This window comes from Acinonyx jubatus, chromosome A2 (assembly GCF_027475565.1).
Source record: "Acinonyx jubatus isolate Ajub_Pintada_27869175 chromosome A2, VMU_Ajub_asm_v1.0, whole genome shotgun sequence".
Taxonomy (NCBI): Eukaryota; Metazoa; Chordata; class Mammalia; order Carnivora; family Felidae; genus Acinonyx; species Acinonyx jubatus.
The window spans coordinates 93,646,287-93,668,355 of record NC_069383.1 but is presented as its reverse complement, the minus strand read 5'-3'; the positions used below and the strand labels follow the sequence as shown (position 1 = coordinate 93,668,355).

The 22,069-nt window shown below is 36.1% G+C and overlaps 1 protein-coding gene and 1 long non-coding RNA gene across 5 annotated transcripts in view; one reads left to right on the top strand and one right to left on the bottom strand.

Moving 5' to 3' along the window:
• The first annotated feature begins 1,933 nt into the window (after window positions 1-1,933).
• LOC128314821 (uncharacterized) lies at window positions 1,934-21,673 on the top strand. The gene is made up of 2 exons (XR_008296917.1): window positions 1,934-6,136; window positions 6,184-21,673. It is a non-coding gene; the product is annotated as an uncharacterized LOC128314821 (long non-coding RNA).
• The window catches only part of CDK13 (cyclin dependent kinase 13), a 123,006-nt gene continuing 107,650 nt past the window's right edge, over window positions 6,714-22,069 (bottom strand). Inside the window, exons 11-15 of one of the 4 annotated variants that reach the window (XM_053218651.1) lie at window positions 21,542-21,673; window positions 17,283-17,330; window positions 15,347-15,552; window positions 12,709-13,161; window positions 6,714-12,093 (exon numbers count right to left, since the gene is read on the bottom strand). In XM_053218651.1, coding sequence (XP_053074626.1) covers window positions 11,240-12,093; window positions 12,709-13,161; window positions 15,347-15,552; window positions 17,283-17,330; window positions 21,542-21,673 — 1,693 coding nt within the window. In that variant the 3' untranslated portion in view covers window positions 6,714-11,239. The remainder of the gene's footprint in view (window positions 12,094-12,708; window positions 13,162-15,346; window positions 15,553-17,282; window positions 17,331-21,541; window positions 21,674-22,069) is intronic. The other 3 variants (XM_053218652.1, XM_027071608.2, XM_027071609.2) reach the window with 3 other exon arrangements.

The window sequence follows — 22,069 nt, the reverse complement described above, 5'->3', positions numbered from 1 at the left end:
TTTTTATTTTTTTCTAATGTTTATTCTTGAGACAGAGAGACAAAGCATGAGCAAGGGAGGGGCAGAGAGAGAGGGAGACACAGAATCCAAAGAAGGCTCCAGGCTCTGAGCTGTCAGCACACAGCCCAATGCAGGTCTCGAACCCAGGAACCTCAAGATCATGACCTGAGCCGAAGTTGGATGCTTAACCAACTGAGCCACCCAGGCACCCCTAGGTATAGGTTTTAAATAAACACCCTTGATCAAATTGAGGAAGTTCCTTATGGAGATGATGACATGGCTTTTCTCCTTATCATGTGAATGTGGTAAATTGCATTGATTTATGAATTTTAACCCAGCCTTGCATTCCTGGCATAAAGTCCCACTTAGTCATCATACATTTTTTCCTTTTAATCTGGATTTTCTACTATTTTGTTAGGGATGTTCAATGAGAGATATTGGCTTATCATTTTCTTGCAAAGTCCATGTTAGGTTTTAGCTATCAGGGTTTTGTTGAACTCATGAGTGGGAATATATTTCTTCTCTCTCTAATCTCTAATAGTTAGTGTAGAATTATTAGTTTTTCTGTAGGTGTTTGGAAGGTTTCATTAGCAAACCATTCTGAGCCTGCAGTTATATGTTTTGGGTTTTTTGGGGAAGTGGGGTGGGGGAGGTTTCTAATTACGGTTTCAATTCAAGACTTTTCAATTTTCCTGCCAGTCTTAACTTGTATTTCTCTCTTTCATCTACCTTATCAAATTTATTTGAACAAAGTTGTTAATAAGAGTATATACTGTTATATACTGTCTGGCTCCCTTAATTTGAAGCCTAGGAACAGACAAAATCCTAATCAAAGGTGATAGAAGTTAGAACGGTAGTTCCTAGGAGTCCTGCTTGGGAAGGAGTGTGACCTTCTGGAGTGATAGAAACGTTAATCTGGGCGGTGGTTACATGGTTACATGGTTACATGGTTACATGTTACATGGTTACATGGGGTGCAAACATGTAAGAATGCATTAGGTATACTTAATGTTACTTTAACTTATCCGTGTTATACCTACGTAAAAGTTTAAATGTTCAGTTAAAAATAAAACTTAACATGCGATTCTAATGCCCACCCAAGGCTGAAATTTCGTATTCACACGTGGCTTGAGAGAGCCGGTCTGAGCACTGATGGAACCCTCCATCTTCAAAATGAGTGGTCCCAATGCTTATTAGACCATTTTCCTGTAGTGAACACAGAACTAGCTTTACTCCTAACTCCTCTGATGGAGATCGAGAAAGAAATCATTTCTCTGAACTTGCGGATAGTAAACATTAGTGCTTGAAGGAGAAAGAACAGACAGTTCTCTGTTAATCACTTCTTTCTGGTGTTTAAGGTGATAGTTCAAGATAGTGTTTATATTCTGTGGAAAGCCTCAAGGGTGAACGTTATTATTTGTTGACTGAAGTTGATACCTTCCAACTTAAAATTTTTTATTACAAAAAGATGTTACGATAAAGAGCAAGCATAGGGGTGTCTGGGTGGCTCAGGCGGTTGAGCGTCTGACTTCAGCTCAGGTCATGATCTCACACTCCGTGAGTTCGAGCCCCGCGTCGGGCCCTGTGCTGACAGCTCGGAGCCTGGAGCCCGCTTCAGATTCTGTGTCTCCCCCTCTGCCCCTCCCCTGCTCATGCTCTGTCTCTCTCTGTCTCAAAAATAAATAAAAACATTAAAAAAAAATTTTTTTTAAAGATAAAGAGCAAGCATGAATGAAGCAGCAAAATTTGCCCTTCACCACTCCTACCCAATCTGTCGGTAACAACACGAGTATTCACGAAGCACTTACTAGATACCAGGCGCTATGAAGTTACTGAACCCATAAAACTTTAGTATTTTACCTGTTTCACAAATGTAAAAACTGAGAATCAGAGTTTCACTAACTTGTCTAAGGTTGTACAGATTAATAGGTTGTACAGATTAATACATGGTAAAGCCAGAGTTTGATGCTGGCTTAGAAGCCTGCCTTTTACACCACTGTGTTATTCATTAACCCACAATCAGTTTTAGTTTTCATATCTTTCCTATACACCATATATAGACACATTTCGTTAATCAAATGGAATCATACTATACTTTTATCCATAACAATATTTAACTATTCTCCACTAGAGGGATATTTACATTTACTACTTTGTAAATAATATTATTTATGAATAACAGATTCCCAGAAATGGATTTGCTATGTCAAAGTGCATTTTTTCTTCCTCTGGATTTTTAATTTTTGTCACACAGACCCAAGAAAATGTGTATTTTAAACATTTGCCTCTTTTTGACGTTAGTATTTGTACTTGCATATAACCAATTGTCCCAGAAAACTTAGTATCTGGTAGAACAAGTCCAAATTCTTATTTTTTCAAAATTGCCTTTGCTATTCTCGGTCCCTTGTTCTTCTGTATAAATGTTTTAGCCACTTTCTCAAATTGCATATTAATGCTAGTAATTTTCCCATGGATCTCTGTTGCAAGTCCTCCATAGACAGTCATAGAGTCTGCCATTAAGAACTTTTTCTTCCTTTCCAATCCTACTCTTCTCTTCCTTCCTCCTTCTCCCAGCTCTTTCTTAACTGTGTAACAAGACCTGCCACAAAGTGTCGAATACCAAGTAGTCACTCATAATGGGCATGTTTGTCCATTCCTCCTCTTAAAGTGAACGTGTCTAACATTCTATCCCAATATATTGGTGGCATTAGGTTTTGGTGATGATCATAATAGCTATGTAACAGAACTGAAGCACAGTACTTTTAAAATGAGTCTAAAATCATGAATTTTACTACCAAAAAAGTAGCAGAAAGTAGGTTAGGAAATAGGGAAAGTACGCACATTTCTTTTTATATAAGTGACAGTCTATAGCAACTCCCTCGTTCCTGACATTATTCATTCAAAAAATAGGTTTACATATGTCTTCCAAACATTTAAAGATAAACAGGAACATTACAAATCAACAGAAGTCCCCCAAACACAAATTTTAAAAAGAGAGTAAAAGAAAGTTAATAAAAGATTAAAAACAAAGCCAGCAAGGTAGCATTAAAAAAAAAAAAAAAAGGCAAGAAGGGATTATAAAATAAACTTTCAGAAGATCAAGTGATAATCTTAAAACTGGACCACTGAAATTAAAAGTTTTCAAAAATGTGAAGAAATGGAACAAAGATTCAGTAGTTATGAACCTGTAAGTGCTCAACATAGCACAGAATATATATAACAAAAAGGATTAATATGGAAAAATATGTAAAAGCAGTATGAGAATTTACATTTCTCACTCCTTGAGAGACATATAGATAGTAAGTAAAGATCTCCCCAGTGTTCAATGAATAATATTGATTGAATGGTTATATGACAAACTGTACCAAGGGAAATGCCCTGTACCAGAGCACTCAGGAAATATTTACAAAATGTGTTTGGTTAGAAGGTTAAAAAGATATCCTTAATAAGTTCCCCAAAGTGGACTGTATACAATGACTACATGTAATACAAACTGTAAGTTATTGGGGTACCTGGGTGGCTCAGTTGGTTGAGCGTCCGACTTCAGCTCAGGTCATAGCTTGCCAATTCAAGCCCCGCGTCGGGCTCTGTGCTGACAGTTCAGAGCCTGGAACCTGCTTCGGATTCTGTCTCCCTCTCTCTCTGCCCCTGCCCCACTCACGCTCTGTCTCTCTCAAAAATAAACATTAAAAAAAAAAAAAAGAAAGAAAAGAAAAGAAAAGAAAAGAAAAGAAAAGAAAAGAAACTATAAGTTATTAACAAAACACTAAAGTAAAAAATAAAGTATATCCAGCCACCTGGAAATTCAAACACACTATCCTCAGTAAGCCTTGGATCAAACACGCTATCAAATTTGCAGCCACCAAATATTTAGAAAACAGTAATGATAACACACCATCCTCAACATACGGAATGGAGCCAAAGAAAATAATCAGAGAATCCATACCATTAACATGGCTTTAGAATCGAAGAAAGAAAAATAAATGGATCAGTCATTCATACTCAAGAGGTGGGAATAAGTAAGGGAAGTAGAAGAAAGGAATCAAAGTCAAAATACTGAAATAAATGAGAAAACAGGTAATAGATCCTTCCTTCCCTGGTAGTGAGAGAAAGGATGGAGGAAGAAGGGAGCAAACCAGAGCTAGTCTAATCAAGGAGAAGAAAAGACACAAAAAGGAGATTGGTAATAGATAATATATGTATTTACAACAGTGAGATTATTAAGTGCAACTATATGCTAAGAACAGTTTAAATATAAGGTAGACCACAATGACAAATTTCCAGAAAAAGGAAAATTACCAACATTTACTCAAGAAACAGAATGCTGAACAGAGCAAGAACATATGAGGAAACAGAAATACTGTGAAAGAATTACCTTCAAGAAAAGAGTCAGGTGTATCTGGGTATAAGTAAAACAGCATCAACTTCAATAAACAATCATTCTCAAATATATAAACTATTCCAAATCAAACAAAACAGGAGATAGTTTTCCAGTTTATTCTGCACAGCTATCAAAACCTGTAAATTAAAACCAGACTTGTTTCTTATGAACAAACGTAAATACAAAATCCTAAATACAGGGTTAGTCAATAGAACACAGCAGCATTTTAAATGAGCAGCTCAAGATTGGATTCTACTAACATAGTTGGTGTCTATGATCAATAGCTCAAAGGAGAAAATCTGTATAAATATAATGGTAGACACTGAAAACGCATTTGAAAAAAAAATTTAACATCTGATCCTAATAAATGGGCTTCATGAATAATCTTGACATAATAAAGCACTGTCAGCACAGAGTCACAAACCATGAGATCATGCCCTGAGCCAAAATCAAGAGCCAGACGCTTAACCAACTGAGCCACCCAGGTGCCCCATAAAGCATTCTATTTCTACTCTATAGGTTAAAATTATACGTGGGAGTGAAATACTACAGACTTTCATAAAGTCAGAAACAAGAATGCCCATTATCATATTAAATCAAACTGAAAATTACTGGAAATTATAATAAAATGTCTTCAGTTAAAAAAAAGACTGCTTTCCTATATAAGCAGTGACTAGTTTAAAATATTACAATACTATTATTTAATAACATGAAAAGGCCATTTCTAAAGGCAACAACAGTATTTTTGGAAACTTTTAAAAAAATTAACAGCTACCGTAAAGAAAATTTTGGAACTTTTAATGAGGAACATGCAAAAAACCAATTCTATGTTCTCAATGGAAAGACTCCTAAGTAAATTTAAACACTTAATGTTTCCAGTTAAAATCCTAACAAGATATCTTGGGGAAAGTGAACAAAATGATTCTAAAAGTCACATGAAAAAATAAACAGGCAAAAATAGAAAACTTTGAAAAAGGGACAACTAAGCTCTGTCCTACAGCAAGTATTACTGCCTGCAGTGTACTATACATCGTTCTAGGGATTGAAAATAGAGTGATTAAAAAAAGGACTACAAGGACCGATGCATAATTTATACAGACATAATGCAACTGTAGAACTTGTAACAGAAGAGATGAGGGTGGAACGCAACTGAAAGCCCAGAAACAGACCTGAATAAGACATAGATGGCATTTACAAACTATGACTAGGACGCACTGCTCACCAATGCTGCTTGCGTCATCAGGTTAGCCACTCCGAGAAAGCCTTAAGTCGTCGCTCACCTCACAAAACTGAATTCTAAGGTGATTTAGAATTAAGTGTAAAAGAAGCCAGAGAAGTAAAATAAAACTTATGTGAATATTAAAATAATCTTGGAGAAAGCTTTTCTAAGGAGAAACCATAGGAAAAGATGAATAGAATTGGCTACATATATAATAAATTTTTCCTACATCAAAACACACCATACAGTGTTTTTAAAATTATACTTTACATAGGGCTATCTTCTTTATCTCTGTTGCTCTTTCAAGCAATAATTGAACATGAATAGTTAATAAAACAAAATATACCTGGCTAACATGAAATAATGAATTTCATTAGTAATCAAATAAATACAAATCGAAATGATTTATCACCTGTCAAAATGGCAGATTTAAAAGTTTTAAATACCCAGCATAGCTAAGTGAAAAGTAATAGGAATGAATGTAAAATTTGCAAACCCTTCCTGAGGGCAATTTGGATATAGCAAATTTTACCAAAGTTTACAAGTATACTAAAGTATACTAAAGTATAGCAAAGTTTAGAAGTATACTCCTATACACCAGCAATTCCAAGGAAATCATGCATATTTGTTTTTATGTGGATTTTCATCACAGTTATTTATAACAGAAGGGTTAGAAATATTTTGTGTCCGGCAATAAGGAAATTGGAAGCTACGGTTCTTCTTTTTATAAGGGAATAACTTAACAACCATTAAAAAGAGGGTAGAATTTAATTATTGGCATAGCAGGATGTTCACAATGTATTATTAAATGAAAAAAATAAACTACAAAGTTACGGGTAACATAAACCCATTGTTTTAAGAAAAAGATTAGATACGCATTTATATACATCCATCAAAGTCTAATTATTAACGGTTCTCTTTGGAGGTGTTCCTACATTTTCAAATATGTACCAGTCTAAAAAGGACAAAGTAAGTATTCCGGGTTTTAGGTTTTGTCAATAAAACACGGCACAATGGATAATAAGTGGTCATCTTTTTCAGATTATTTATTAAGATTATTCCTGGAAGTCTGTACTGGATATAAGCAAGAATAAAACAAGGCTAAAAATGGCCTCGAATTCTTATGGCAGTTTATTTACAGACTATCGAATACAGCCTTTATGTATTTATTTTTAAACAAATGGCTTCTATTAAACACATTAAACAGTTACAAGACTTTACTAAAAGTTCTTGCAAAAAAGTACAACACCTTTACAACAAACTAGCTGTCAAAGAAAACCAAGGGGTGATTCACTTACAGGGCCTCATTTTGAATGCAACTACAACTAGGAATTGTTTTGACGTGATGAAGAGGGTAAGACCCACAAAATTTGTCAGTCTACACAATTTAAAGACAAGTTCTGTTATGGTCAAAATTTTGTTTTCTCGCCTTCAAGTGGATCCCTTGATAGCTTATTAATTTAATAGCTTTTATTTTTAATTAAATTAAAAGCAGCTTGAGAAATTACCTGGAGAGGCTTTGGTAAATGACAAACCGTTGCTCCCTCATGACACCACTGGAAATTATAAACCCTTGAAAGATTTTAAAAGTAATGTTTGCAGGCCTGCTAGCATAGACTTTCCTCCTCTAAAGAGAAAACAAATGTAAATGATTCAGTTCACTACCTAATCGTTATTTAAAAACTACTGTTGTTAAAAAGAAACAAACAAAAAACAAACCAAAAAAACGAGGAGCCTCCTTTTGAAGAACTATCCATCCTGTATAGGCTTCTAATGAAGTTTTTCTAAAGTTTTGTTTTAGTCTATTTTTTGAGTCATTTTATAAGTTGACTTTTTAAAACCATTTGTTAAGGTAGTTGTTCAGTATTCTAAATTTAATTATTTTACTTCACTGTAACACTGGTAATTTTTTTTTTTTTTTTTAAGTTTGAGAGAGTGAGTGTGCACATGCGTGAGCAGGGGAGGGGCAAGAGAGAATCCCAAGCAGGCTTCTGTCAGTCTGGCCCCAACATTGGTAACTATTTTAAGTCAATTTTTTTAAAAAAGTTAAGTGTTTTCTGCAGAATTTAGATGTGGCTTAGAGGAACTGCCCTGGAAATCCATCTCTACATCTCATTTGTCTTAGGCTGTAAAAGTGAGGGGACAGACCAGATGATTAGAATATTGGAAGGAATGTCCTGTTCAGACTTTAAAAATCTCAAAACCAGTATCCCAGAGGATCAGTAGATTTTCATTCAGAACTCGTATTTCAAGTTTATTTTAACAAAAGGTGGGGGGAGGGACTATGGTGAAAAGTTGTGTAAAATATGATTAAGCTCCTAGCAAACACGGCAAAACTTTGACTCGCAAGTTCCAGAGAGAGTAGTTTGGAAGCACTTAACCCATTTACCTTCCACTTTTCTTAAGAAATCCTGATATTTCCTACAAATTGGCCTATTACAAATTGGCCAGATGCAACTTAAAATTTGTTTTCATCATAGAGTTTCCAGTTGTTCTATTTTGTTCCAGAATGTTATTTCTTTATTGTTTCCACTTTAAAACTGCACACGCACATGGTCACTTCTTACATTCACTTAAGAGTAATGTAGATACAGCTGAGAGTAGCAAATACTACTAGCTTCTCCAGACCCTTTTTAAAATCTTATCAGCCCACTGGAAGCGTGACTGAATGCCCTTCACAAGTTAACTGACGTAGCCCAAGGCACTGAATATATATACTCACTGACAGAATGAAGCCCTGAATCACAGCCAAAGCATTATCTTAATTCACATTCCACAAACCATTTTCATCAATAAACCTCTTAAAACGAGTCTTAAAAATTTCATGGGTGACTACAATTCTTCCACAAAGAACAGACTGAAGACTTTTAAGTTGCATGCAGAAAAACTTGCCGCGTCAGGAAATATAAATGGGAATTTCACATGGGAGATAAGAAGTTTTCTTCTTTTGGTAGGTCAATCTTTTATTTTCATCTTCATATTTGCAATCTGACTTACCTGTTTCTTTCCCCAAAACTTAAGTAACGTTTTATGGTCCTTAGACTTTACTCAAGAATACTCGTGATTACTGCAATTATAACCTATGTAATTAGTGATTTCCATCCCGGCTCTTTTTATTAATCCGGATTTACTAAAGTATTAAATGGTATGGAAGGATGCATTGAGATTTTTATTACCGTATTTCACCGACTGTTTCATATAATAACATCTATGAATTTGGGAAGTATCTTACAATTACTGCATCTGGGCATTGTGTTGTGGTTTAACCGGCAAGATTTTTTCTAAGTGGTGCGTAAGATACTGGTATATTTCACAATTAATACTGTCTAAGGGTAATACTATCAGCTGTAGTTCAAATTTCCAATTTCAAGCAACAACTTCCCTGTCCTCCCAGCCACTCTCCCAACATAAATATATAACTGAAATGTTGGAAAAACTATCCAAACACAGTTCAATTTTATATAAAATATTTAATTTTTAAAACACAGGCTATTCATGTCACATAAATATCTTCAATTTTCGGTTAGCTGCTATGGTCAGCAGAATTATCAAGTGTGACTATTAAGAATAACTTAAGATACTGTCACTTATAGGAAAGTCTAAAGCGCTAAGACTCACCATATTAAAATTTGAGATAGTTGAATACTGTAGCTATTTTGCTAAATTTGAAGTATTTCTTCACCTCCTGCAATGTAGTTTTAAGTTGTTAGTACTCAAAATTCAAATAAAAGCAAAATAATTGTTCTTCCATTCATTTTTCTCCCCAATAACAAAAAAAAAATTCCATCAAAAAAATAAAATGATCAACTGACATCAACTCATTTTATAGCAGTAAAATGGTAAAATATCCACTTTAAAATATCCTTGCTGTCACCAAACTGTAATGCTTCCCATATAGTATTTTGAAATGAAGGTTCACAAGTCAGAGGGCATGGGGTTAAAAGACTGACTTTAGAACTGGAGCAAATTTCCATTCTAAAACAGTTCTTCCGATTTACAATTCCAATGAAAAAGTAAGTTACCAGGAGAAAGAACAGTTAAAACAAAATGGTTAATTGGCACAGCTCTCATTTCCAGAGTTTATTTTTCCATTCAGGGATACTGGAAACACTGGTTATTCACCTTTGGTTCCTTTTGAGAATTTATTGTAATTGTACGTGTGCCTGAGCGTGCACGAGAAGTTAGTTAGACTTGACACCATTACAGCTTACATAGGATAGGGTTAGTCCATCCTTCTTTGCTGCTTTTAATAAAAGAGAAAAATGCTAAAATGAACTAAGGTTGCTCTAAGTCTGGCAGAAGTCCTAATAAACCTCACAGAAGGTGAGAGGAAGGAAGAGAAGAGGTTTTCTCTCACTACTTTTTTTGTTTCAATAAATTCAGTGTAGGCAAAGTTTCTAGTTAACAAACTGAACGGCTTTTTCTTAAAATGGCAATTGCGTAACTTAAAATATGATGTCTGCCTCCCCTCCCCCCATGAACTTTAATAGAATCAGGCAATTCTGTTTATTAAGCCTTGCTTCTGCACTACTGCCCTCCAATTATCCATGGCAAAAGGAAAACAGGGACAATATGGCAGCCTGAAAACGGGTACTCTAAAATTCTCATTTAGCTATTACTTTCAACCACTTAAATGATGTAACTTTTTAGAACTTCTTGGAAGTAACAAGATACTGACTGGAGTTCTAATCCCTTTCTTTGCTCTCACGCTCCTAGCAAGACAAGGTGGTAGTGGAAGGTAACATAGCCCAAAGACAGGCAGGAAAGAAGAAAGTGTGACAGGCAGAGGGAATGAGTCTAGCGGGAACTGAACAGGCAGCAGTCCCTAAACACTGGAGAGCTCCCTGCCTCTTCAATACAGTATTGATTCCCTTTAGAAGACAAAATGGGTGTAAAGGTTAACTGCTTTTTCAGACCTTCAGCTTACCTGTTAAGGCACTTACTTACCCTCCCCACCCCATATTTTTCATATAAAACCCACTATTTCATTTGAATGCATTTTGCTCGGCTATGATAATCTGCAAAATAAAACAAAAATAACGTTGACCATTTTTTTTTATAAAACTGTTGCATCAAGAGAAAGGTTGTGTTTTATTTTCTGAAGTGAGCACAAAGTACACCTTTCACAATAACACTGGAAGCAGGTGCAAAGACTGACAGTGACCTTTGACTAAAGGTAGCTTTGTAAAAAGAAAAATACCAAATAAATCAGTGCCCTTTCTGATTGTTGTAAAACTGGAGGGGGGGAGGGGTTGGTTGGTTGTTACATAAAAGTTGGTCCAAACTTACAAAAAAAGCACAAATGTGCATAGTTCAGAAGATCTGCAAGAGGGCCATAAAAAGACTCTTATGTCCCTAAGATTAGCATCCACGTAAAACTGCAAGAATACAAAATAAAATTGTTAACTAGAATTTGTGAAGATGTACAATCAATAGATCTAGTTTTTAGAACAGCATGAATTTAAGCAAAGGTTTTTTTTTTCTTTTTTTTTTTAACTATTGTATGCAAGACCCTTTTCCACATAAAAATAAAGCTGTTGTTGAATTAATATTATTCAAGTCTCTTGGATTGCTGCCTTAAATTGCAGCTAGAAAAGTCTTTCCAGATAAAAATGATGTGCCTGAGGAAAAACAGATACTCAGTATGGTAACCCTCTGCCTCGACCTCTGCCAGCTGATGTGCTAATGTGTCCCCTGTATCCTTGTGAATATCCAGGTCCTTGGGCAGGAGAAGTCCAGGTCTGTCCATGCATGAGGCCGGGGCCACCCGGGTTTTCCTGTAAGTTACCACCATAGTTATAGTTGTGCATCTTTGCTGGCAAAGGATGAGTACTCTCTGGCCCTGTGGGAGGGTCACTGCTGTTTGCCAGGACTGCAATGGGGCCATGGCTATATTCAAATCTATGGTCCTTGTCTCCACTGAACAACATGGGACCAGTATTGAGGTAAATGTCTCCGTATCCAGCTACTGAACTGGGAAATGACTCGGAAAAGGCAGAAGGCTGAGGTGGACCACCAGAATGAGATGAAGAAGTACTGTAGTTATCCAAAGACTGAATATCTGAGTTTCCAATGAAGCTACGTCGTTCCAATGGTGGAGGAGCAGAGCTACTTCCCAGACCATCATTGCTAACATAAGGAGCGGAAGAGAAAGAAGAGGATCCAAAATTGTCCTTGTAGTCTGATGTGGGCACATAAGTGTCTCCTGCCTGGTAATCCATACCACTTTCTCTTTTGGGATCATCCTGGGGCTGATGCTGAGCGAGCAGCTGTAACAGGGCGGCTTTCACTCCGGCATGAGGGTCAGTTAACGAAGAACTGGTGGTGGGTACGTGCTGGTTTTCTGTCCGATAATCCAGATCTTCTTCGGTCACTGGTGGTGGTTCAGGCGGTTCAGGAGGTCGCTGATCAGGAGGGAGGATACGAGGCCGGTCCGGTTCTGGGGTGAGCTCCAATATCCTCATATCTTGGTGCTGAATGAGGTCATCTTGCCCTAAGTGAAACAAAGCAAAAAGAAAAGGAAAAAAAAAAAGAGAGAGAGAGAGTCAAAAGTGATCATGGAAAACTACGTGTTTCAAAATAGTCAGTTTCCTACAGGTGGTCCTAAAGAACATCACAAGTTCCGGAAGTTCCATTTCCAGCAAAAAAAAAGGAACGAAAGGAAACAGGGATATAAATACTAATATTGCCTTCTACCATTTAGGTCTGTGGTGACTGAAAAATTTAACTGCATTGGACTTTTCCAAGGTATCTCACATCTACCTATTTATTGCCTGAAGAACAAAAGCTACCGTACACACAAAGTTTCTGCCTTGCTCAATTATGTTGTTGTAGTTGGAGTAAATTATTTCTTCCATCAGAGGTTTACATGAGAAAAATCTCTGGCATTCTTAATGAGCTACAGCACACATGGGTAATTTGTCAAAGAATCTACTCTTCCTAGGAGTAAATGGACTCACGAACCAACCTATGACCAGTGACCTGGGAATTTTCAGAACATCTACTCCTAGCAATGCCACCAAACGATACACATCAGAGACACCCCCCCCCCCCCCAATCAAGAAAAACAGTGTGGACACTGTTAGCGGTCTGCTCTCTGCACACTCACCCGATGCCGGAGTGCTAGGTTCTGGAGGTGGCCTGAGTTGTAATGACGCTTCATGTCCCGACCCATTTTCCCTGTCTTCCAGTAGCACATCTTTCTGCTTGGACTGCTGGGCCTTTATTAACTGAGTCAGCAGAACTGCGAACGCGCTCTGCACGGCCGCCTGGGCAGCATCAGTCTCCACTTTAGGCTGCGCGCTCTGAGAAGAAGGCTGAATTCCTCCCAATGGTTTCGAAGACTCCTGTTGTGGTGTGGATGGGTCTGTCTGTTTTTCACCTGTTGCCAAAATTCCAGCAGGAAGGTTTATTTTATTTAGCTGCTGTTGAGTCTCAGAGTTTACCTTAATGTTCAACACTTGGACAAAATCAGCCATATTAACACTTGTTTTAGACTGTAGTAGGTTTAGTAGAATTGCCAATTCACTGTGGTTTAACTGCTGTCCAGGGCCTGTTTTTACTAAAGACAAAATTTGTATTAATTAGAATTGCCATAATTCACAGCACACCCCGGCCCCCCAAAATGCCTCTATATTACCCTATTAAAATGCCCATTTGTGGGACAGTGTGTAGGAAACACCGTGAAACAGGAATCTCAGTCTGGTTCTAATTTCATGTATGTACATTTAAGATGTAACTGCATGTAAGTCAAAACAACAACAACACACTGCAGCCCGTTTTGAAGAATTCTCTTCAGGGCTCAAGAGTTCAAAAGGAAAACCAAGACTACTGCTGGAGCCCCGTACGGTAGGTGTGAGTGGGATTTGCCAGCTGTGAGCAGGGACTGGAGGCGGCGGCGCGGGGCAGCTACAGTGTCAGGCACTCTTGAAGCATTTGGGATCTTTCATTCCTCGCAACAACCTTGAAGGCACCCTCTATTATTACTCCCAGTTTGTTTGTTTTTAAACTGAAGAAGAAACTGACATCCAGGGACACTAAATAATTTGCCCAAGGTCACAAACTCTGTAAGCGGCCAAGTTGAGATCAGAACCCAGGTATTCTGATTCCGGAGTCTGAGCTCTTAACTACTCACTAAAATCATCTTAAATAAGCTCATCTAAAATCATGCTTATTATCTGAGGACCTAACCTGATTTTGCTGTAAATTCAAACTGAGATGTTATAGACTCCTTAATAAAATGTATTTTATTCAAATTACCTTTTTTTTAAGGTAAGTCCCTTAGGGTAAGTTAGGAACTCCTACAGAAGCATGCTTATAATGCTCATGCAAGATGGTATTAACTCATCACCAACAAAACAGATGGCGTTGTTTTTCAATTTTCAGTTGAGGCTAGTGACGGTTTACACAGGTTCTCGTGCAAGCTTCTCTGAGCCACACGTAACAAGGCTCGAATGTGTATGATACCACAGAAGTTCAGCGACACTACTCTGATAAGCAATTTCTATTATAAGAATGATGAACCAACAGAAGAGAAACTCCAAGAAAATAAAAAACGGATGAGTAACGCTCTCCTTTTATTTTCTCTCTTTATATATATTTTAAGAGCCTTTTTATTACTTCTTAATGTTATTTGTAGGTTAACTCAAAACAAACTTTTGCAAGTTCTTCCTGTGACTCGCAGGCATTAAGAAACAAAGAGCCATGTCTGTTTGCTGCATCCTAAGAGCCAGCTTCCCCTCATTTTCCATTTTATTTCTACATCAGCAGAGGCAGGCTCTGTGTGAGCTTGCAAGTATTCTGTAACTATGGTGTCTCCTCTAACAAAAAGGGCATTTTCTTTTAAAATAACACAGTTGATGATGAAGAAAATGAAGCAGAGAGGATTCATTCCTATTTCACAAAACCAGGATTCTTCTTAACAGTGACAGTTTCAAAAAAAGGAAAACAAAAGATAAAATGAAACTCTGAGCAACAAATAACAATTGCTTTTGGTTTGTAAAGTAATGTACCAGTACTTTAATGCAGTCTGACCAAGGTCAAGTATAAGCTTGCAGATTACATGGGAAAGCATTAATGGTAAATCTTTCTCAGCTAATCTACTCTATATTTATATCCAACCACCAAAGTTCAATCTGATCAGATCTGTTTTAATCAACTAACTGATCTTTAAAACTAAATGACAGAATGAGTTTAACAACATTTCTGACAACACTCAAGAGGCCGAATTCTCATGAAGAAGATTACTCTTATGACAGACTGATCCAGAGGAAGAAATTTAGTAAGTTTCCCCCAGATAGCCTCCTTTATCATACTTCAAGTCATTTTTCGAACAATATGAGGTTCCAATTTTTGAGATTCTATAATATTAACAGGCCATGTAGTAAGAGTGATCTGAGGACATTATAAACAGAATGAAAGAACTTCTATTATGAATTTTGGCTGTCTTCCTGTATCTTTCTATGGATTCTTGCCCTAGGGAGAAAAAGGAAATAGAGAAATCTGACCATTCACTAATCATATGTAATTTGATGCTCTTCTGAAGTGCCTCTTACCTTAAGATTGTTTCATATTGTGATGCCAGTAGCAGTAAAATGTCTATACTGGCACAAGCAATTAACAGGGAAATGTCAAGTTTGGTGAGTAAATCCTAATGTTTTAGCCACAAATGCTTTAACACGATAACAACATAATCACAGCTAGCCACAAAACGAGGGAAGAAAACCAACCCGGGAAGCATTACTGACCAGGCGCTACGTTCGAGTTGCCCTGAGGTTTCAGCTGTGAAGATGGCAGCACGCCCTGCGGTGTGCTGGTCCTGCTGTCATCTAAGCCAAGAGACAAGTCCTTTCTGGGGGCTTTAATTGTTGAAACATCATCGGTCATGCCCATCTGCTTCTGTCTTCTTCGCTTTTTACTCCACAGCTCATGACAATCTTGCCATAAAGGAAGACTGGAAAAAAAAAAGGTATCAAATTGTTTGTCAGTGTTATTTCTTAACGACAACCAAAACCTGCTAATATTTCCTACACAGCACCAAAGCTGCCACCCCACACCCCTGCCAGTTGATCGTGAAGACTCCATACACATGCTGTGTGAGCCCCTCAACAAAAATCATCCTTGAGGCCCCACCTCTATCAGGGATTCACTTTTACAAATGGACTGTTTTTCTGTGGCTTCTGAATAATTGACAAATAATCATTTATTAAAACTATGAATGAACGGGGCGCCTGGGTGGCTAAGTCGGTTATGCATCCGACTTTGGCTCAGGTCATAATCTCGCAGTTCGTGGGTTTGAGCCCCGTGTCGGGCTCTGTGCTGACAGCTTGGAGCCTGAAGCCTGCTTCGGATTGTGTGTCTCCCTCTCTATCTGCCCCTCCCCCGCTCAGTCTCTCTCTCTCTCTATAAAAAATGAAACATTAAAAAAATTTTTAAAAACTATGAATGAAGAACACATGTTCATAAAACTTTGTTACTATTATCCTTGGTGCAGTCTTTTAAAGCCAGTTCTTATCACAGTACACCATACACTGAACAGGACATGGAAAAAAAGGCAAAAAATATGCCATTCGCAGGAAATGGAAACAGGATTAAAGAGTAGTAAAGGCTAGGAGATAACATTTGTGAAAGACTTTCTAGTAAAAGCTTTTTACTTTTTTAATACCCTCTTATTTACTTCCATAATCAAATGCTCTAAAATGAAACTATGCTACAGAGAAGGTTCAAAAATAGGTAGTCCAGGCTAATTACTCATCAATAAAGAGTTCTGAATACCTAGCAGCTATCAAAATTACCCACAATTCTGAAACAGTTCTACCTTCATTAATGTAATTTCTTAAAACTGACAACACTACAGAGTAACTTTTGCCTAAAGAAAGATGTAAGTGGTTGATTTATAAATGTTTTCTTCTTATCCTAATAAAAATTCCAATGGGAAGTTACTATTATATCTATTTTAAAGATGAGAAAATTGAGGCTTGGAAAGGTTAATAAACTTGCCCAGAATATCTACAAATTCTCTTAAGCAGCCCCAACCTGGTTGATACAGCTACAAGTCTTCAACCTGGGTGTGTTCACCTCTAGGGATGCTTTTGAAGGGGATGCACCTGAAATGGTTTTAAAACAACTGACATAGCTTTCCTACAATTGACTTTGGAGAATGGCCTGCACAGCAAGTTCTTTCACACCTCCTCTTTCACAATTACTCTCATCTCATGTTACAAAATAAAGGCATATGCAACAATATGGTCGAATCTTAGCAATATAATATCAAGTAAAAAAAAGTCATTCCCAAAAGATTACAAACAGCATGACACTCTTTTATAAAATTAAAAACAACTAAAAATTTTAAAATATAACTTTTTATGAGTACATATAGATGGCAACAAAAGTATATACAAAAGAAAACAGGGATGATGGTTACCTCAGGTGGAGGAAGGCAAGGGGATAGGTCGTGGGGCAGGGGGTGGGGAGAGGGTATGATATGACTAACGTAGGTTATTTCCAAGGTTCTAGCTTTTATTTGGTAGGTTCATGGCTGCTTATTAACATCATTTAAAATAACTAATTAAGTAACTAAAAGAAAAAAAAGAGAGCCATGCATGGACCAATGATGAGTGACACAAGGATTATGATTAAACCAAGTCTATGCACCTGAGGTCCAAAAACAAAACAAAGGCATACCTCTCAGCCATCTTACTATGGTGCATTGCCTCAGCGTGTAAAAACCTCCTGGAGTAACAAACAAAGGTACAATTTGAAATATTGATATTGGGAAGCTTTAAGGCATCATAAACCCGCCAAAGACTTTCCTTTCTGTGTGTGTGTTTATGTATTTTAAGATGTGTGGCCTTAGCCCCTGCTGGGATATTCCGAATTCAGATATACTGCGGTACTCAGAGTGGGGCAACAGGAGTGACTTCACTTCTTCCACCCTGATGCTCTTGCAGGAGAGCCCCATAACGGGAAAGCAAAGAAATCCACAGGAAAGGGCTTCTGGGCTCCCTCCCACAATTTAAAGCTGAGAGATTCTTTATGGATGATCTCCACGCTCATCTCTAGGAAAGACCAACATTACCCAACCAATAGCTGTAATGTATAGGTTAGTGATGCAGACTCTGGATATACCGGCAATGTTTTCCAGGATGACCACATTTTTATGTGCTTTTTCTGAAGGTTCAAATACCGGCTCAGCCACTTACTTATTGGCTCTCATTAGGCAAGTAACTTGACCTCTGTGCCTCAGTTTCCTTATCTTTAAAAATGAGATTAACAATATAATCTACCTTATGGGGTAGAGGTAATGATATATGTTAACATATGTAAGCGCTGGACAGTGCCCCTCACATAGTAGGCACTGTATTCACGCTTGATACCCATTTATCATCATTCCGTAAGATAGTTTAAAACTACTTTTATCAAATCACTCACATCATGAAATGCTTATTCCAATTACAGTTGATCATATTTTATCTTATAAATTGTTCAGTGCTTTTCACTTACTGTTGAGAAAAAATAAAATTATAGGCTAGCTGTCACTTTTTCACTTTTTAGTAATATGTTTTTTTCTTTCCATTAAATATGCCAGTAAAGTTTTGACACCACATCTAATATAATTAATGCAGTTGTTTTGTTTTTTTGTTTTAACATCCTATTCTCATTTGATTATTCCTAAAATTAATCACAATATCATTATACTTTCAACCTGAATGCTTTAGTGATGCATCCTGTAATTTATTACTGGATTACAGCCTGTTCACCAAAATGTGTATTAATATGCTTTTTTTTTTTTTAATATGCTTATTTTTAATGGAGAAATGCAGTCAGGTGTGTTCTGGTAAAAATTAGGTGATGTGTTTGACAATATGGACAGGTTCCAATTAGGTTATATGACAGATGTTTTCCATTAATTAAATGGGATGTATCTACAGTTCCAAGGTTTTCACAAAACCATGCATTTTAAAAATGTATTAAGAAAAACGATGTAACATATAGATTGGCGAAGTTGTACTGACGTTACATGTTGACACCCTAAACTTTTCCAAGTATACTTACTGGATGAAATAAGTGTTAATAAAAGAAAAAGTACGAAGTATAAGAAATCATTTAATAAGATACTAATAAAGCTTCTTTAGTTTATTTTCTCAAAATTTGAAAAAATAATGAATGACTCTTAAAAATCTTTTCAAGCCATAGGCTTTCCAATTCTTTACTGTCAAGAAAATTAAAACAGAACCTTAAGTCGACATCTGAAAGGTCATTATCATAATTTCTGATGAGAGATCACTCTGTGATTTTTGGACATAATATGGAAGGAGTGCAAAGAACTCAGTGATAAAACTATGACAAAAGACCATTTGTTCGCAAAGGCTTACTCACAAGGGTACTTATAAAAAGAAAAGAATAAAATTACAATTAATGTGGAACTCTCTCATTCTAGAATGAGTAATATTAATTGGTAGATATAAAAAAAATCACAGTCCTACCTATTTCATTAGGTTGCATTTACAAACAAATTTATTAATTTTTTCTTTCCTTAAAAAAATGTTTTTAATTGGAATATAGTTGCCATATAATTTACCATATAATATTATATTAGTTTCAGGGCTACAACATAGTGAGTCAACAATTTTCTTTCCTTTTTTAAACTGAAATATGTACTAGTAATATTCACAATGACCATCTGATCAAGAAGAAAAGAAGCTTAAAATCAGAAAAATTTTAAGATTAAATTTCCATTTATATACATATATTTGTTTTAAAGAAGTTCAATACGGTAATCAATAAAATACTTTCAAGCATAAATATGTTACATTAAAAACCTGTGAAATTAATATAAGTTCCAGATTAAAAAAAGGGACACTGTCCAATTATTGAAGAGTATTCTGTATTTTCTAAATGAATCTTGATGAATATCAAAATGCTAAGATATTTTGATCCCAGTGGGTACATTTACAAGAAGTGAGATAACTGCTCCATTTAAAAGTGTCAACACTTACCATACACTGAAATTTACATCTTTTGCAACTATCTCCACCCTTGATTAAAACAAGTTTAGATGTTAATTAAAAATATGCTCAATATAATTTTTACCAGGATTCTTTCATGTGGGCCACTTGAACCAGGAGATCAACTTAGTATTACCAATAATGGGAGAAGAGTGACCTTACATTCCTCCTGATAGGATAGAGCAGGAAGCACACATCACTACCTAAGTACTATTCTTGACAAAAAAAAAAAAAAAGTTATTCTAATTTTGATCACAAGAAAGCAATTACAGCCAAAATGTAGAATGTTTTACAAAATAGCTAGCTTGAACTCTTCAAAAATGCCAATGTCATAAAAGCCCTCCCCCAAAGAGCAATTAAAGACTGAAGAGAATTACAACCAAATCCAATGAGTGAGCTTTGACTGAATTCTTCATCAAAAAAACACAAAAAACAAAACAAAAACTATAAAGGAAATTACTGGGACAACTGGAGAAATTTAAATATGGATTGCCTACTACATACTGCAATGTTAAATTTCTTATGCTTTATAATGGCACTGTAGTAACAAAGTCCCAGTTCTTACAGCTACATGACAAATCATTTATAAGTATTGTGTCACTTCCACAATACAATATTCAGATATTTCAGGACGAAAACCTTATATATAGTGTAAAGCAAATGTTAATAATTATTGAATCTAGGTGAATGACATATAAGTACTTATTGTACTGTTCTTCATATTTTTCTGCAGAGGTGAAATTTTTCCAAATCAGAAGTTATAAAAGATATACTTTGAAGGGGTACTGGTGCCAAAGTCTCAAGCCTGCTGATATATACCCACAAGCAAAGAACAACAACAACAACAAAAACCCCACCATGAAACAATTAATTAAACAGCGAATGATTCAGGTCCTTCAACATGTTAAGTGATAGATCCTTTCTGCCTGTCAAATCATCCCACAATGTCTATTCATATAATTCAATAAAAACCTAATGAAGTTGAACGTGAAGGTCTCAGAAATAAAATAAGTCCAATCTAAGTGATAAGTGGAAGAGCCAGGATTTGAACTCCAAAGCCCATGTTTGTTCATTCACAATATACTAATTTTATTACACGGAAACATTTTATTATAGGGATAGGCCTGCTTTTGTGACACTCATCGTTCAGTTTTTAAATTACTATAAAAATCCCTACAAAAGTTCTAGGTCCTATCAAAAAAGAGAACCAAGTGGACTGCTCTGTCCCCTCCCTTTTTCCCCAAAGCAATCCTAGAGAAATTACAGGAGCCACAAGGGAAGGAAGGCTCAAGAACCCAGCTATTCTGACTCCCAAACTCTATACATTTTCTCTGCTTCATCCAATAAACTCCTTCTATACAGACTTTTGTTACTAATGCTCTTTTATCCAATGATAAGGATTTTCTATTATATAGTATGCCAGGAATATTTCAGAACTTCTCTTTGTTACTGAACTAACTGGCTGGCTCCACCCTTTACTAGATTTGTATTCTTGGGCAAGTTTCTTAACCTCTTTGAGCCTGCTTCCTCCTCTATATAAAGAGGACAATAATAATACCCACCTGATAGGATTATAAAGATTAATGTAATACATGAAAAATGCTTAGCATAGCACCCAAATTTTTAGCTATAGCAACACTGGGGCTGGCAGAAGTAGTACTAGAATAATATTAGCAGCAGGAATATTTTCCTAGAGTTGAAATCTATTAATAAAATTAGAAAAAGGAAAAGCTGCTCTTGCTATTCCTATGGTTAGCAGAACATTAAGCAAGGTTCTAAATTCTAGATGTGCAAATTATGTGTATTACTAGTATTCTATTTCTTTTGACTTATTCTTTTTGACTTAAATAATCATGCAATAGCTTCTGATCATTTTATACAGATGCTACTAAAACTGTCCAGATGGGATCTAATTATTAATAAAGAGCCACTTACTCTGGTGGAGGCATCTTTGAGGGCTCCACGTCCCGAAGGAATTCGCACTGAAGAGCCTGTTCTGCAGTGCAGCGCTTACTAGGATCCAAGGCGAGCATGTAATCAAATAAGTCTAATGCGGCTGCAGGAATACTGGCATGAGAGGATTACAAAAGTCATACATGGTCTTTGACATAAGTTTAATGCTTCTTTAAAATAACATTTTATAACATGTTTGTACTACTTTATTCCAATAAATTCCAAATTTTCCCTTGAGACATATTTTTACATACTTTTTAACTATCATTCTAAATAATTTGAAATTTGGCAAACAATAGCATTATTTTATTACTCAATTGGAAATATGCAATTTTAACAATGAAGAACTGAATAGTATAGTTTCCTATAACAAAATAAAAACCTGAACTCAAATAACATGTAAGTTGCTTCATTAAAATTTTAAATGATGTTAAAGTTCCATCATGTAAACTCCAAATCAAACACACAACCCCAAATCACTGAAACCATAATGATAGTGAAATGGTAATT